Raw genomic sequence first — 15,591 nt, 5'->3', positions numbered from 1 at the left:
AGGGAGACTCTGGTCAGAGCTATGCGGTGGCTCCAGATGCGGAGGCAGGTTCTTACTGACCTTGCAGACAAAGTGCTTAGACCAGTGCAGGGCATACAGTAGGTGTGTTCTGTAAGTATTAGCTACAAGGAAAGAAATAAAGGTAGGCGCCACTCTTTATTGTTAAAAATAAAGAGCCTGAGGCGTTCTTTCAGACGGCTGACTGGTTGCTAAGAGGAGAGTATCAGCGAGAGCAACTCAACAAGTGTGTGTGTGTATGTGTGTGTATGTGTTTGGACTATGCATACACATGCACATATATTTATGACATGTCAAATACCACTCATCATTTACAGTTTTCTGTGGATTCTTCCTATGCTGGGAGCCAGAGCGGCTACCTCAGCTACCTACCTAAAGGATGTGTCCATTGGATTTCCCACTTCCTCAACCCATATGGACTCCTCGTGATTTCTGATTCCATGGAACAACACTATTTCTTTATCCGGTTTTTTTTTTTTTTTTTTTTAATTGTATAAGCCATGCAAGACTTGTCCTCAATATTTGCAGGGTCTTGTCACCCTGTCCTACTCATGGTCCTGTTAACTTTGTGTCACCCTTTGCTTTGAGTGGCCCGAGGCCCAAGGAAGAAGGAGGAGCGTTGGGCACTTACCACGGTACAGCAGAGGGGCCAGAACCACCAGAGGAGAGCCAGGGCCAAGAGCAGGAACAGGATCAGCAGGGCGATCGCCAGGATGGAGCCATCGGACTGCGGGGCCAAGAGAAAGGTGGTCAGTCATGGGCAGGCCATGTGTGCAACAAGCATCTGAGCTAGAGTGTGGCAAAGCAACACCTGTGCTCTCCCCCTCCCATCACCAATATGCAGCACGCTTTATCAAGCAAATTGTTGAAACTGCCCATCATTCTGGGCAACCACTCACTCTATGCAGCCAATTCTCATGAGAAAAATATTAGTCCTGCTCTTCTCTTTGAGTAACATACTGAAGGACCAACCCTGCAAGAGACAGAGCAGGCGGCGGCCCAAGCACCTGGCATTGTGGTGGCCTACCACTGACCATCACTTGGGCCCTCACTCTCTGCCCAGTGACAGCCTCCCACACCCTGGGTCTTCCCGAGGCTGTGAAGGGAAAATCCGGGGCTTGCCAAAATCTGTTTGGCTCAGTGGATAGAGTGTCGCCCTGCAGACTGAGGGGTCCTGGGTTCGATTCCGATCAAGGGCATATACCTTGGTTGTGGGCACATCCCCAGTGGGGGGCGTGCAGGAGGCAGGTGATCAGTATTTCTCATCGATGTTTCTAACTCTCTATCTCTCTCCCTTCCTCTCTGTAAAAAATCAATTATATATATATATATATATATATATATATATATATATATATATATATATATATATATATAAATCCGGGGCTGCTGATAGAAAGCAATACAGGGCAGAGGGCTTGCAGGGAGCGGAGGGTGGAACAGCTGCTGCTGAACCTGGGAGGGGAGGGTGTGGTGGCTGAGTCAACGCTGCCAAGGTTATGTGAGGGCTGAGGGCCAGAGTGTGAGGCAGGCACCCAAGGCGAATTCCATCCACTTCAAAACGTGCCTAGGCCGGCCCTGAAAAGAGACATGATTGTTGTGGCCTGAGGTAGTTGTTAACTTTTAGTAAACAGAGATCCTACTCAGTGTTGGGGTTCTGGGGTTGCTGGCTCAAGAAGCAGATGTAAGTCTCCTCCACTCTGCCTCCCTCCTGGCTACTGGGAGTGGAAATGGGTGCAACTTTCGGGAGGGGAGGTGGCAAGGGGCTTACCCTTAGAAAGGTATTAATGGTTATAGGTACTCCTTCTAAGCAAAGCTGGCAATTCCACAATTAGTCCAAGAAAACAATCAGGAATGTCTGCGCAGATAATAGTAAAGGGGAAACCTAAATGTTTAACAATTAGGGAATGGCTAATTATGCACTATAGAATTACCGTGCAGTCAATTACCATGCACACATTTTGCTTTCAGATAGTATTTAAATGACATGAGAAACATTCCTGATATAATTAATGAATTTTTAGATGAGAAAGCAAGATTGAAGAATATTTACTAAAATATTAATAGTTTTGCTGGTAATGTTTTTATGGTATTTTCCTTCTTTTTTTTTTTTTTTTTTAAAAAAACCCCATCCTTTCTTTAAAAAAAAATATCATGGGGAAATAAACCATTGAAATAAATTACTTTAAAAATCTGCATGTAGGGTTCCTCTCGGGCTCTTACTCAGGGTCAGTGGACCAATGTGGTATCCAAATGGGCTCAAACGGACAGGAGGCTGTGGGCCTCCTGAAATGACCCCCATGATTTTTGGTGCATGCTCTTCAGGGGAGACCAGTCACAGCACAGTCAAGTTCTCAAAGCCGCCCCTCGGCCCGCTGACGGAGGAGGGGGTGGCCTGTGCAGGGTAACACAGCCGGTAATGGTGGAGCCGAAGCACGGCTCACTCCCACTCTGAGTGCTCAGCGCGGGCGACTGGAAGCTGTTGAAAGGCAGCTCTTACTCCCTGGAATGTCTTTGACCCAAAGGCCAGGGAACTGAACACCCAGCCCTGAGCCAAGACCTGGGAATGCCAGAGGGAGCTGCAGCCTTACAGGTGCAGGGGCAGGTGCAGGGCTGGGCAGTGGGTGGGGAGAGAGTGCAGGGGCCAGGATTGGACATGCCTTGGTAGTGAGGACGCTCCTGGACCCTCAGCGTTTATGCATGAGCCACGCAGACAGCAGTGCTCTCAGGGAGGACACAATCACACGAGTTTTCCAAGCTTGTTGTTAGTTAAAGACCTTCCTCTGGATGGCACAACCTGAGCTCCCTGCCCCCCGGTCCCAAAAGCTGCTTTTGGGTCAGAGGCCAGGAAGGTTATGAGCTCCCGTCTGCTCTCAGCCAGACTCAGGACCCGTGGGTCGCTTGGCCTCTGATGTCCCCCTTTCCCAGGGAAAAGGTGGGCCAGGACTGGAGAGACCCCAGGGTCACGTGGTCACCACAGGCTGAGTGGAGCCATGGAGGTCAGTGGTCCCTCATGGAGTTGCTTAGTCCTTGTCTCAGGTGACTAGCGGGCAGAGACGAGGTGGCTCCTAGAGCTCACTGGCATTCTGCTCGCACGCCTGTCCTTCCTGAGCCTGCCCACAGGCCTGCAAACGGACCCCTCCCCACTCCAGGCTCTGGAAACGGACCCCTCCCCCACTGAGGCTGGGACCTGCACCCGCCTGATTTTAGGACACAGAGCGAGAACAGAAGCCGACTTGCTCAGCAAACTCTCAGCCTGACACTGCAGGGCTGGGCAGGCCCGCATGCCCTTCACCAGAGCCTTCGAAAAAGATTTCTGAGGGAGAAAGAAGCTGCAGACGAATAGCCCAAGACTGATTCCTACCATTGTTATCTCCCCAACAGCCCAAATATCAGCACAAGTTAAATTCTTATTTCATTAAAAAAAGTAAAAGCACCATAGACAGGGGCAATAGAGTAGTGAAAACACAGGGGAGTGGGCAGGGGCTGGGAGGATAGGGGTGGGGGGGAAGGGAAGATATATGTAATACTATAAACAATAAAAAATTTATTTAAAACATAAAATAAATAAAAAAGTAAAAATAAAGTTAAAAAAAACCCCAGCAGAGCCCTTTAATTTAAAAAATCATTTTGGCAAGAGGTGGGGTCTCTGGGGTGTGTGACTGGAGCCAACAGGAAGCATGTGGTCCACAAGCTGCCTCAGGTGGAGCACCTTCCCGTGGGGGCGGGATCACCGTTTTATGCCTTTCCCCCTGGCAAACGCTGCCGGGAAGACGCTGTCACAGAGGCCTGCTGTGGGCACGCAGACGTGTAACACTGAGTATGAGGGCAGGGCTCCCGGGCGCTGCTCCTTACGGGGCGTTTGTGTTGTTAGGATGGCCTTCCATCAAGGCTGTCTGGCTTGAAAGGCCAAATCTCTGCATCCTGGCTTTCTCCAAAGCCTCTGTCCCCAGCTCACCAAACAAGGACATGTCTTCTAAGAAAAGAGGCACTGTGTGTCAGGGTTGGGATTTGGAAGCTTGAATAATGAAAGCATCTCTGACTTGGGAGGTTTGTAGGTCATTTTGGATTTCTTGGCGGGAGAGAGCTGCCTGGGCCTGCCCGGGGCAGGACAGAGACAGCGGCCACCGGACACCAGAGCACCCGGCACGGCTGCTGCTTTCGGGCTGGGTTGTGGGCTGCCATGGCCAAGGGAGGAGCATGCAGTGGAGAGGAATTAGAGGGAGATTGGGGGAAGGCCAGCTGAAAGCAACTTTGTGAAATCCTCCATCTCAAAGTCTGGAGGAAGACTCTGCCTTCGCCAGGCACCGGGCCATCACAGAGCCAACGAAGGGTCTGCCGTCCAGCCTGGGGGACTCTCTTCCCCACTCCCACGTGTCCTTCCATGTCGGGGCACACCATGTATCCCCAGGACTTTCTCTTCCCCTCTACTCATTCTGTGAATAAGGCTGAAGTCTGCCAAGCATGCTGCCCCGAGGAGCAGCACTGTCCTCTTCTGTCCCATGCAGGCAGATTTTGGGGAGACTGGATGCTTATACAATTTGGGGGGGCCTTTTGAAGAAAGAGAACATAAAAATACAAAAGTAAAATACTAAGAGGAGGCTAGAAGGAACCCTTTCAAATGGGGATCCCCGAAGCTAAGCTTCACCATTCTCCTGGGGCAGTGCCCCTGGTTGTAAGTTTTCCCCAGACAGGCCCCATGCCCACGACAGGGCTGGGAAATCTATTTAATTCTGGGCTTCAGTTTCCAGCCCCCTTGCTGCCACACTCAGCATAGTCTCCAGCCCACAATAATAAATCAATATTGTGGCTTACATCTACTTACATCTTCTGTTTGTCGCATGCTTTATTGCCCCCCACTACAGTGAGCCCCAATATCTCTTAGTTTAACTTACAACGGGATGGGTCCTGGTAATTGTAACAATTACCCTTTGACAACAGAGGATACACAAATTATTAGCAAAGGTGTTACTAGAACCCTCACTGTTGGTGGTGGGTTTGTCGTAGTTCTGGGCTCCGCTCGGCAGATTCTGAGTATTAACTCTGAATTACTGAAGATACTCAGAGTTTTTCCACTTTTTAAAAGATATTAGACTATCTTTTAAACACTTAACGTGAAAGAATGAGTTAGCAGGCTTATCCTGCCACATTGAAGGAATATTAGACACACTGCCAAAATTATGACAGGAGATTAGCTGATGATCCATTAGAGCTTCATAAAGCTGGCAATACTGCTTTCCTGGATTCAGCTGGTAAATGATGATGGTTCATGGACCCCAGCATGACCCAAGCGGATTTGCTATGGGGAGACGCTGCTCAGTGGTCCCTCTTCCTCCCTCCTGTGCCTGTCCCTGTCCCCCTCTCTCTGGTATTGGATGAGGTTGTCTTTGAAGTCCTCAGGGAGAGACCCTTTAGGCCAGAGGCAGCTCCTGTGACATTGGGATTTCATAGCAACCTGCTTTGTCCAAATACCAAAGAAGCCGTCTTGGTGAGAGGAAAATATGCAGAGATGAGGAATGAGGAAAGTCCTGACTTGTCCTGCTCAGATGGGAGACCCTGTGAGCAGTCAGAGGAGTGTCAGCCCGGGAGGAGGGAGGTTGGAGGGCCCCACTGTGCCTCCCTCTGCTTCAGGCTGCTTCCCTCCCTCCCAGGGCAGAGGCTGGCACTCCGGAGGCATCACATTCCAGGGCTCTGAAGTGGAATTTAGAACCATCCTCAGCAGCTGGTCTGAGCTCTGCTTCCTGCCCAGACAAAACTGGCAGAGCATGGCAAGTTTTATTTTGAAAAATGAAATTTAAGTCATTTGACTGCTGCTGAGAAGTTCTGGATGGGCAAGGCCAGAGACCAGAATTCTCTCTCTCTCTCCCAGAGCTCATATATTCTGACTGTTATTTCTGGAAACAACCTTCGTGATTCTAACTTCTCTGCACACCCCATCCTGCATTTTATTGGAATTCTATTCCCCTGGCATCTGTAACAGCATTCTCTTAAGCCCCCTTCCTCCCATCTCTCTGATTATTCCTTGTCCACCTTCCCCGTGGGGTTCTCTTTGTATATAGTTCCTCAAATGTTGGCATGCCCCATGGATCCATTAAAAGAACAACACACAACTATATACCATTTACTTTGCCTGAAGTGTTTATCTACTTTCTTACACATTAAAAAGTGTAAGAAATGCATATAATTTGCCTTTCTAACTATTGTACTTTTAAGTGTACAATTCAATGACATTTAGTATATTTATGGTGCTGTACAAGTCATGGACACAGTCTTGGTCCATGCTGCCTTTTCTTTCTAAAACTTTTCATGGGTTTTCATTTCCTTTCATAGTTTAAACTCTCATCTAGATATTGATGATTTAAATCTTTATATTTAGACTTGATCTCTCATGCTTCAGGTTCAGAGTTAGGGTCATTCGACTATCTGGTAAGTCCTATTGCTACCTCAAATGTGTCCATGAGTTATGCATAAGTGACTGGCCAACTAGCTGACCGGCTGGTAGCTATGTTGTGTACTGACCACCAGGGGGTAGACACTCAATGCAGGAGCGGAAACCACAGGCATGGAAACATGGAACAGACTGATGAATCTCAGAGGGAAGGGGGGAGGGCAGGAAGAGATTAACTAAGGAACTTACATACATACTAGAGGCCTGGTGCATGGATTTGTGCACTTGTGGGGATTTGTGCACTTGGCCTGGCCTGTGGGGATCGGGCTGAAACTGGCTCTCCAACATCCCCTGAGAAGTCCCAGATTTTGAGAGGATGCAGGACAGGCTGAGGGACCCCACTGGTGCATGTGGGCTTCTAGTATGTATGTAAGTTCTTTAGTTAATCTCTTTCCACCCTCCAACCCCCAAACCCCTCATTCTTGAATTCACCCATGTCTGCTCCATCTCCAACACCATTGATTATGTGTTGAACCCTAAGATTTCTTCCCTGAATACTTGCAGTTATCTCTTCACTGGTTTCTCCACCAACATTCTTGCTGCTGCCCTGACTTCCATCCTCTGTAAATCTACAGTTATTTATCTAGAATGTTATTCTGACAGCTCTCTTTAACAGTTTTTCATTGGAACTCTTTAACTGTTCTTCATTGTCTGTATGAGTTCTTCACATTTGAGAATTTGATTAAAGTGATATACTCCTCCCTCAGAGAGTACACATTTATACTTACACACAAGCTTACAAACTTCAATAACAATTTCATCAAATTCCCAGAATCCATTTATGGACCTCTAGGTACAAGAGTCCTTAGGCCACTCAAGGTCCTTCACAACCAAACCTCTCTTATTTCTCCAACCTCCTCTCCCACCATTTCCTTCCTTATACTTTGTGCTTTGACTAAACCAAACTATATATACTTCCATGTATACACTTTGCTGTTCTCATGTTCTTCTCCCCGAAACACCCTTTCTTCTTTTTATTGCTTGATTAACTGTTTCTCATCATTCAAGTCTTGGATCAGGCACCACCTGACTCATTCATACCTTACATATTTATTGAAAACCTATTATGATCTAGGTCTTCTACAGCACTAACATTAAAGATGGACATGGTCTCTCCAGTCACAGATCTTATAATTGAGTCGGGAACACAGACAAGTAAATACCACCACTCAACTCTGAGTCTGTGCTCCCATTTTTTATTATGTCTCTATCTTAGCTCCTATTGTATATTATAGAAACTAGGGGCCAAGTGCACACAATTCATGCACTAAGGGAGTCTCTCAGCCCAGCTTACGCCCTCTTTCAGTTCGGGAGTCCTTAGGGGATGTCCAACTGCCGGTTTAGGCCCGCTCCCCGCCACCTCTGCTACACTCACCAGCCATGAGCCCAGTTTCTGGCTGAGTGGTTCTCCTCTTATAGTAGTGCACTGACCACCAGTTCCTGCAGGGGCAGTTCCTGCTTTGAGCATGTCCCTCCTGGTGATCAGTGCACGTCATAGTGACCAGTCGTTCCACCATTTGGACGCTATATATTATATGTGCTTGTCTGTCTCACTGACATATTCCCCTAGAGGATTTTACTCATCTTTGTAACTTTGACATGTATTCTCAATATAGGATTCAATAGTCACTCAACTTATTTATTAAATTGAGGGAAATGAGAATTTAGCAAGATATCACCTGCTATAGCTAGTGATGGTGGTGGTGGGGAAGAGCATGCAGAAATGGCACTGGAGCCAATGTTGCCTGAGGCTGCTCACTTCCCCCTCCATGGCCCCATCACTAGACACAGCTCACCACCCTCACTATAAAGAGCTTGGGCTTTAGAGTCAGGAAAAGATTATCTAAATCTGTAATTTCCCACTTATTAATTAGTAGACTTTGGGTAAGTTACCCAACTTCTCTTAACCTTCCTTTTTTCTACATATATGAAATTGAGATATTTCTATTTCCAGGATTAATTTGCTATTTACTTCTATGTGTAAAGGTCCTGGAACATGGCCACCCTTCAATAAATGTGACTTCCCTTTCCATTCTCCCCTGCCCAAGCCATGATCCTTGTGATGTGCCAAGGCTTGGCCTATGTAAATGACTTAGATTCTTGTGAACATCATGCTGATTCTGACTGGAGCTGTGGTGTTGATGGGTGATACCAGGTTACATATTTGGGAAACCACAGGCCCTCAGGTTGCCATCACAGTGTCAAAGAAAGTGGATTTTCCAATGCTAAACTTATATCCCTCTTTAAAGTTGATCAAACATTAATGAGAGTGAAGCATAACCAAACATTATGATTCATTCTTGCCACCTGAGAGGTAATCTGGGTGAGAAATGGGAATGAAACTGATAGATATTGGATTCCTTAATCCATAAAGTAAGCAGCACAGAAAAACTATGAGGTGAGAATTACCTATGCCCTTGTGGAACTCTGTTTGAAAAGCATGGCTAAAGCAGTGAGGCTGTCCATGTAGTGCGCATGGCAGAACTCCCGCATCCACATGAATCCAATTCCAAACCAGTGGCTTTGGATGCTGGAGACTCTCCAATGATGTCGCCATTGCTCAAAGCATTCTGAACCACCTCCCGTGGAACTGTTTTTGAAACCACTTTGTAGGCCACAAAAAGAAAATCTTGCAACTTCTGAGCCATGCTTTGTTTTTCACCAAGGAGCTTCCCAGATCAATAACCCACCATTCATTATTCCTTATGCCTACAACTTCTACGTTGTTTTGAAATCAAATGATGAGGATGTTCTCCTATTGCCCTAAGGAGGATATTCAAATACTGTGCCTTCAACGTTATGCCATTTCCAAGAACAGGTGTTCAGAAGATAGTTGTCATAGTGACAGTGTTTTTAGAGAAAGGGCATGACCTTCCAAGGTAAATATTTTGAAGGAGTTGCAATAACTTGGATATAAATTCTAGTTCACTACAAATCTCATTACCAGAAGGACGTAGATAAGCCACCATTCGTATGTGATTAAGGGGAAGATTGATGCCACATTTTTACAAGTGCCAGCTTTGAGGTCCTCTACATCAAGGTTGTCCATCATCATCTTGGTCCTGTTGTCACCCTGACTTATTAGAGACATTTCATGTTGTTCATAATGGCGAGAGTGGTCATAAGCAAGTCTTGGATTCACTCAGTACTTTCTTTTCTCTCCATAAAATGCATAGGGATGTTAATCAAAACCAGTTTTTAGAAAATAATGCAGACAAGATGTAGCTCGTTAATACTCACAATGCCTTAAAGTATTTCCTGTGAGTAGGTTGCTAAAATAGGATTACCAAGAAAAGTTATTTAGTAATTTCAAACACTGATACTAGAAGAGAAAGGCTAATTTCTTGTTTTCATTTTTTGTTCCATTAGATACAGGGATTTGCCTACTTCCCCGAAGTGTAGCTATTTACTTAATGTATATGCTCAATTGGTCTTATTGATCATCCCTTTCATATTAGCCAGCATTGTTATTACTTGTTTTCAGTAAGCAAGTATGCCTACAGCATACTGTTGGCTCTTGCTTTAGATTATGAACTCAGGAAGGTTCATGCCTATGGGTGGTGCCTCTTGGAGACAGATTTTACCAGTGATTACACGATGAACTATTCCTTAAAACAATATCTCGAAACTGCATAATAGGGTATCAGGAAACCAACAAATCATTTTCTATTGCGTTTCTAACACATGCTTAGCAATAGGAGACACAGAAAGATGAAGAAGCCATCCTCCAATTCTGGAAGATGTTATCAGAGTCCTGTTAGGAAGTGAGGGCTGACTCACAGTGCTGCTCCTTTAGAAGCAGCACAGAACTGTGTTGTTAAACTCTAAGTGCTGCTATAACCCACAGTGCTTGAGCTCAGAGCACAGGGAGTGTAGGAGGCTTGCCAAGGTCAGTGAGGCATCCTGGGACAGGTCCAGGAAGCACTTGGCTGGCCTTGAAGCCATGGTGAGATGTGGGGATGTGGAGAGAAGATGAGAGGGTGTGCCAGAAGGAAAGTACAGTGTGATCAAAGGCACAGAGGTAGGAATGAAGATAATTTTATTTAGGGTGAGGATATATAAAATGAAAATGTTGGGTCATCAGCAAATATTTTTATTTATTAGGGCTCAGTAAATTCACGAACTTTAAGGCCAGCAATTCAGGGTCAACTGAGGTGGCGGGGTTGGACTCTATCATGCAGCATTTGTTAGATATTTATTTTGGTTGCATTTGTTCCTTTTATATACAAACAATCTCAAGCTTTATAGATACCTCTGCGAAGACCATGAATTTTAGCCACGCAGGGAAAATAAAATTGTCTTTCATATTTCCTTGGCTGACAAAGGAAGCAGTTTTTCTGATGCTTGATTATGTGTAAAAGAGACCCAGAAATATTTTTTTAAAATATATTTTATTGATTTTTTTACAGAGAAGAAAGGAGAAAGATAGAGAGCCAGAAACGTCGATGAGAGAGAAACATCGACTAGCTGCCTCCTGCACACCCCCCACCGGGGATATGCCCGCAACCAATGTACATGCCCTTGACCGGAATCGAATCTGGGACCTTTCAGTCCGCAGACTGATGCTCTACCACTGAGCCAAACCGGCTTCGGCAAGACCCAGAAATATTTTAGTTGTCAATTATGCAAGTTCTTTTTAATAAAAAAGCACACAGGAACAAAACATTAAGCTCTCTGCTTCGAACACTGACTAACCTAACGCCTGTTTTAGCAACCACAGCAATGACAAAGAGTGCTAGCTATGTATTGCTTGTGACACAGAATCTTCTTTTGGGTATATATAAATTAAATAACTAATCTTTGAATTTCCTTGGTGCTCTAATGAATAGGTGAGAAGCTGGTTGCTTTGCAAATGGAAAAATGTTTATATACTTTCATGTGACTGTCATTCTATAGGGAGCAGAGGGAAGTTGGCCTCTTTTGGGAGTGCAAGCAATACAAATCATGCCGATCCCAAATAATATCCTGATTACAAGGTGCATGTAATGACCCTGGGGCAGGCTGTGATTTGGTGCAATGTGATTATAAAGTGCCAACTAAGACAATATAGTCTGAGGTGGGCTGCTGTCACCTCCAATTCTGTGACAGCCTAACCCACTGATTTAGCCAATTTTTGACCATTTAAAGAAATGGCAACTATTTTAGTGTTGGCAAAAAGCAGATCCTCTCAGGTTTTGCTTTATGGTCCTGTTTCCCAAACTGTTCATCTCTTCTGTCTTCCCATTCCCCCACCTCCCACCCTCTCTCAGTCTCTCAGTCTCCCCTCCCCATCCACTTTTTGCAATCTCTTTAAATTGTGCACTTCTTCCTACAATTGTTTCTCTTTCAACGGAATTCACTAATCCAGAATGTTCAACCAAAAAAATTCAGCTGTTTGAAACAGTCCCAATAACCAGGAGTAGGCATAAATGGACACTTTGGTCATTCACTAAAACTTGAGTACTCAGAGCATATATTTATCCTATATAATAAGAAGTTAATATGCAAATAGACCAAACAGTGGAACAACTGAACAACTGATCACTATGACGTGCTCTGATCACCAGGGGTCATATGCGGAACTTGGTGGGCACTGGCTGTGGCGGGATGGTGGAGCAAGTGAGCAGGGGTGCTAGACCAAGGTGGGGTACTGATTGCTATCATAGGGGTGAGCCTCTGGTGGTTACTGGAAATTCTTTGCTCCTATGCTCCAGGGTCCCACCTGCTGCTGGCGCTGAAGCCACTGCTTGCACCCACTGACAGCGCCAGACCTCAGGAGCAATCAGGGCCAGTGCCAGCCCCACTCGCACCTGCTGCAGGTGCCTGCACCAGTCCCAATCACTTGGCGCCATCAGCGGGTTCGAGCTGCAGCTGCTGGCCTGATCTCCCCTGAAGGCTTCCCCACCTCACCCTGCACCTAAATATACTAGGGGCCCAGTGCAAGAATTCACGCACCTTGAAAGGAACTGTGGGCTGTGAGAACCTGTGGTGGGCACAGGGGTGGGTCTCAGCCCATTCTTTGCGCCCCTGCCCAGCCCCTCCTACTACAGCCCCCGGACCCTTGTCTGCCGGAAGCCCTGCTCCTGCTGCTGCCCCTCCCACACACTGATGGTGCTGGCCCGACTCCCATGTGCTAACAGAACTGGCCTCACATGCACCAGAGATTGGGCCAGTGCTTGGTGCCAGCAGTAGGTGTGAGTGGGGCCGTGGCTAGCAGCGAGTGTGAGAGGTGGCTCTGGTGCCAGCAGCAGGTGTAAGCGCTGGGTGGGACTGTGATGCTCTGGAGCAAAGAATTTTCAGTAACCACCAGAGGCTCGTCCTGATGACAGTGACTGGAGCCCCGCCTTGGCCTGGCGCCCCCACTCACCTGCTCCACCATCCCACTGCAGCCGATGCCCATCATGTTCTGTGCTCTGCCACTTGCTGCCAATACCCGCCATGTTCCATGCGTGCCCGCTGGTGGTCAGCGCACATCATAGTGACTGGTTGTTCCACTGTTTGGTCTAGTTGCATATTAGCCTTTTATTATATAGGACAAAATAAGAATTCTTGTCTCTGCATAAGAACTTGAGACAAGATTGACTGCTATCTGATATCTGAGCTCCCAGAAGTGTAAACTATCAAATGAGAAAGGAAGGGTGCATCTCAAATGGAAGACACATGTATGATACTGAGAAGCAAGAGGCCAGGAGAAACAGAACCATAAACTTAAAGGGAACTCATACAATTTAATAAAAGGAAGATAAACAACCTAATTAAAAAATGGGCAACAGACCTAAATAAGTACTTTTTGGAAGAGGACATAAGGAAGGCCAAGAGACATATGAAAACATGCTCAAAGTCACTAATAACCTGAGACAGGCAAATCAAAAGGACAATGAGGTACCATCTCACACCTGTCAGAATGGCTATCATAAACAAATCAACAAATGACAAATGCTGGTGAGGATGTGGAGAAAAAGGAACTCTCGTGCACTACTGGTGGGAATGCAGACTGGTACAGCCACTGTGGAGAACAGCATGAATTAAAAAACTGTGGTACATCTACACAGTGGAATACTATGCTGCTGTAAAAAGGAAGGAACTCCTACCATTTGCAACAGCATGGATGGAACTGGAGAGCATTATGCTAAGTGAAATAAGTCAGTCAGAGAAAAATAAATATCACATGATCTCACTCATTTATGGAATATAATGAACAACATAAACTGATGAACAAAAACACATCCAGAGACAGAGAAGCATTGATCAGACTGTCAAACTTCGGAGGGAAGGTAGGGGAGGGTGGGGGTAAAGTGGAGAGATCAACCAAAGGACTTGTATGCATGCATATAAGCCTAACTAATGGACACAGACAGCAGGAGGGTGAAGGCATGAATGGCCATGGGGTGGTGGGGCAATGGGGGGATAAGGACACATATGTAATACCTTAATCAATAAAGAAAACAAAACAAAAAACACATAGTGATCAGATCAGAAGGCCATTCTAAGAACAAATAGCCTCAAAAATGGAGGATTTCATAGTATTTTGCCAAATTTTAGTTCATGATAACAACGGCAGAGAGTAAGATGTAAACATTGTATAATATTTCATGACATCCATGTTGAGTGAAAAGGTTTTCATAGCAGGAAAGACCTAGGAGTAGGTGGGAATGAACTCAATTTGCAGGCATTTTCCTGGTTCCCTAGGTTAATAATCTCACTCCAGCCACCCGAACCTGAGACAGCAATAAGTTGGTCCCTCCTCCCATCCAGAACTGACTAGTGAAAACACAGTCCTTTAGATACATGTCTATTTCTCCACTCCTGCCCCACCCAATAGTTTTCTTTACCTATCTTTTTTTTTCTTCTTCTATTCTGTCTTTTTTTAAAGAAATTACTTTTGTCTTATTTTTCTGAAGGGGTTTACTCTGTTGCTCTTCTCTACCATCTTGAGGTCATTCATGTTTCGCTAACTTTTCTTCTTTTCTAAAATAAACATTTAAGGCTACAAATTTCCCCCTCAGACCACTTTAGCCGCATTCCACAAATTTTATGTGGCATCTTCATAACTGACTAGTTTTCAGTATTTCCCAATTTCCAGTATAATGTTACTTTGGCTTATAAAAGATTCAGATGTGTGTTTGAAATTTCCAAACACATGAGATTTTCAATATTGATTTGCAATCAATTTTTAGTGGATCTTTTTGGTCCATATGGCATGAATTTTTTGGTTTTGTTGAGATTTTGACTTAAGGTCTAATGCATAGCTACTTTTTATAAACATTCAAAGTGTGCTTAAAAAGGAATAGGCAATCTCTCAACATGCGGGTTTCCTGTAGATTAGGGGTGTCGAACTCCATCAGAGAAGGGGCCAAAATCTAAAATCCAGCCTAAATCGCGGGCCGAATGGTTTACTGAACAGTCATAAACTGACAATGTCATAAACTGACAGCGGAGTGCAGTGATGACAGCGCGGTGCGGGCCACATTGCAAGGCCTGGCGGGCTGGATTTGGCCCGCGGGCCTTGTGTTTGACACATGTGCTGTACATGGTAAGCCCTGCATAGCACTCCGGGCCATCTCACAAAGGTGACTGTAAGGTGGTTGGTGATCAGTTCCTGCCCTGTCCCCCACAATCCAAAGGAGAAAAGCCTATTGGCTAGGGATAGGGATGGGAAGTGGAGAGAAAGTGACTGATATGTGATGTTCAGCATGAATTTCATTACTTTTGATATAGTACAGAATGATGGGAAAGATTTCACTGAATTTAAGATGCATCTATTGTGGTTCATCCATTATGAGCCACTAGGAACAAACACTGTCAATTAAATTATGATACATTATTGATTATATTAAACATGTATTTCAGTGGTTAAAATGTGAAAAAAGTGTGCCTTAGATTGGTGAAATAATGGATTTTTTTCATTAATTTTATAATTGCATAACCCTAATTTAATTCAAACAAAAATTCTGGACCCTACCTAGAACATTTTGCTGTAGCCTTATTGTGTGGCCACTAGATCATGTACAATTACATTATACAATTACATTTTATATTTTATTAATTTTTTGGCTGCTTGATCAATTAATTACTGAGAAAACTGTACTTAAATCTTCTCCTGTAATGGTAGATTCATCAATTTCTCTTCACGGTTTTGGCAATAT

At 45.1% G+C, this 15,591-nt stretch overlaps 1 protein-coding gene across 1 annotated transcript in view; it reads right to left on the bottom strand.

The window, feature by feature from the left end:
• The window catches only part of ANTXR1 (ANTXR cell adhesion molecule 1), a 208,677-nt gene that overhangs the window by 77,577 nt on the left and 115,509 nt on the right, over positions 1-15,591 (bottom strand). The window contains exon 13 of the mRNA XM_084901202.1: positions 650-745. Within this exon, the coding sequence (XP_084757328.1) occupies positions 650-745 (96 nt within the window). The remainder of the gene's footprint in view (positions 1-649; positions 746-15,591) is intronic.

Source organism: Pipistrellus hanaki (genome assembly GCF_964339955.1).
Source record: "Pipistrellus hanaki genome assembly, chromosome: 12".
NCBI lineage: Eukaryota > Metazoa > Chordata > Mammalia > Chiroptera > Vespertilionidae > Pipistrellus > Pipistrellus hanaki.
Note: the sequence above shows the minus strand (reverse complement) of the source record. Positions and strands in the feature narration are given on the sequence as shown.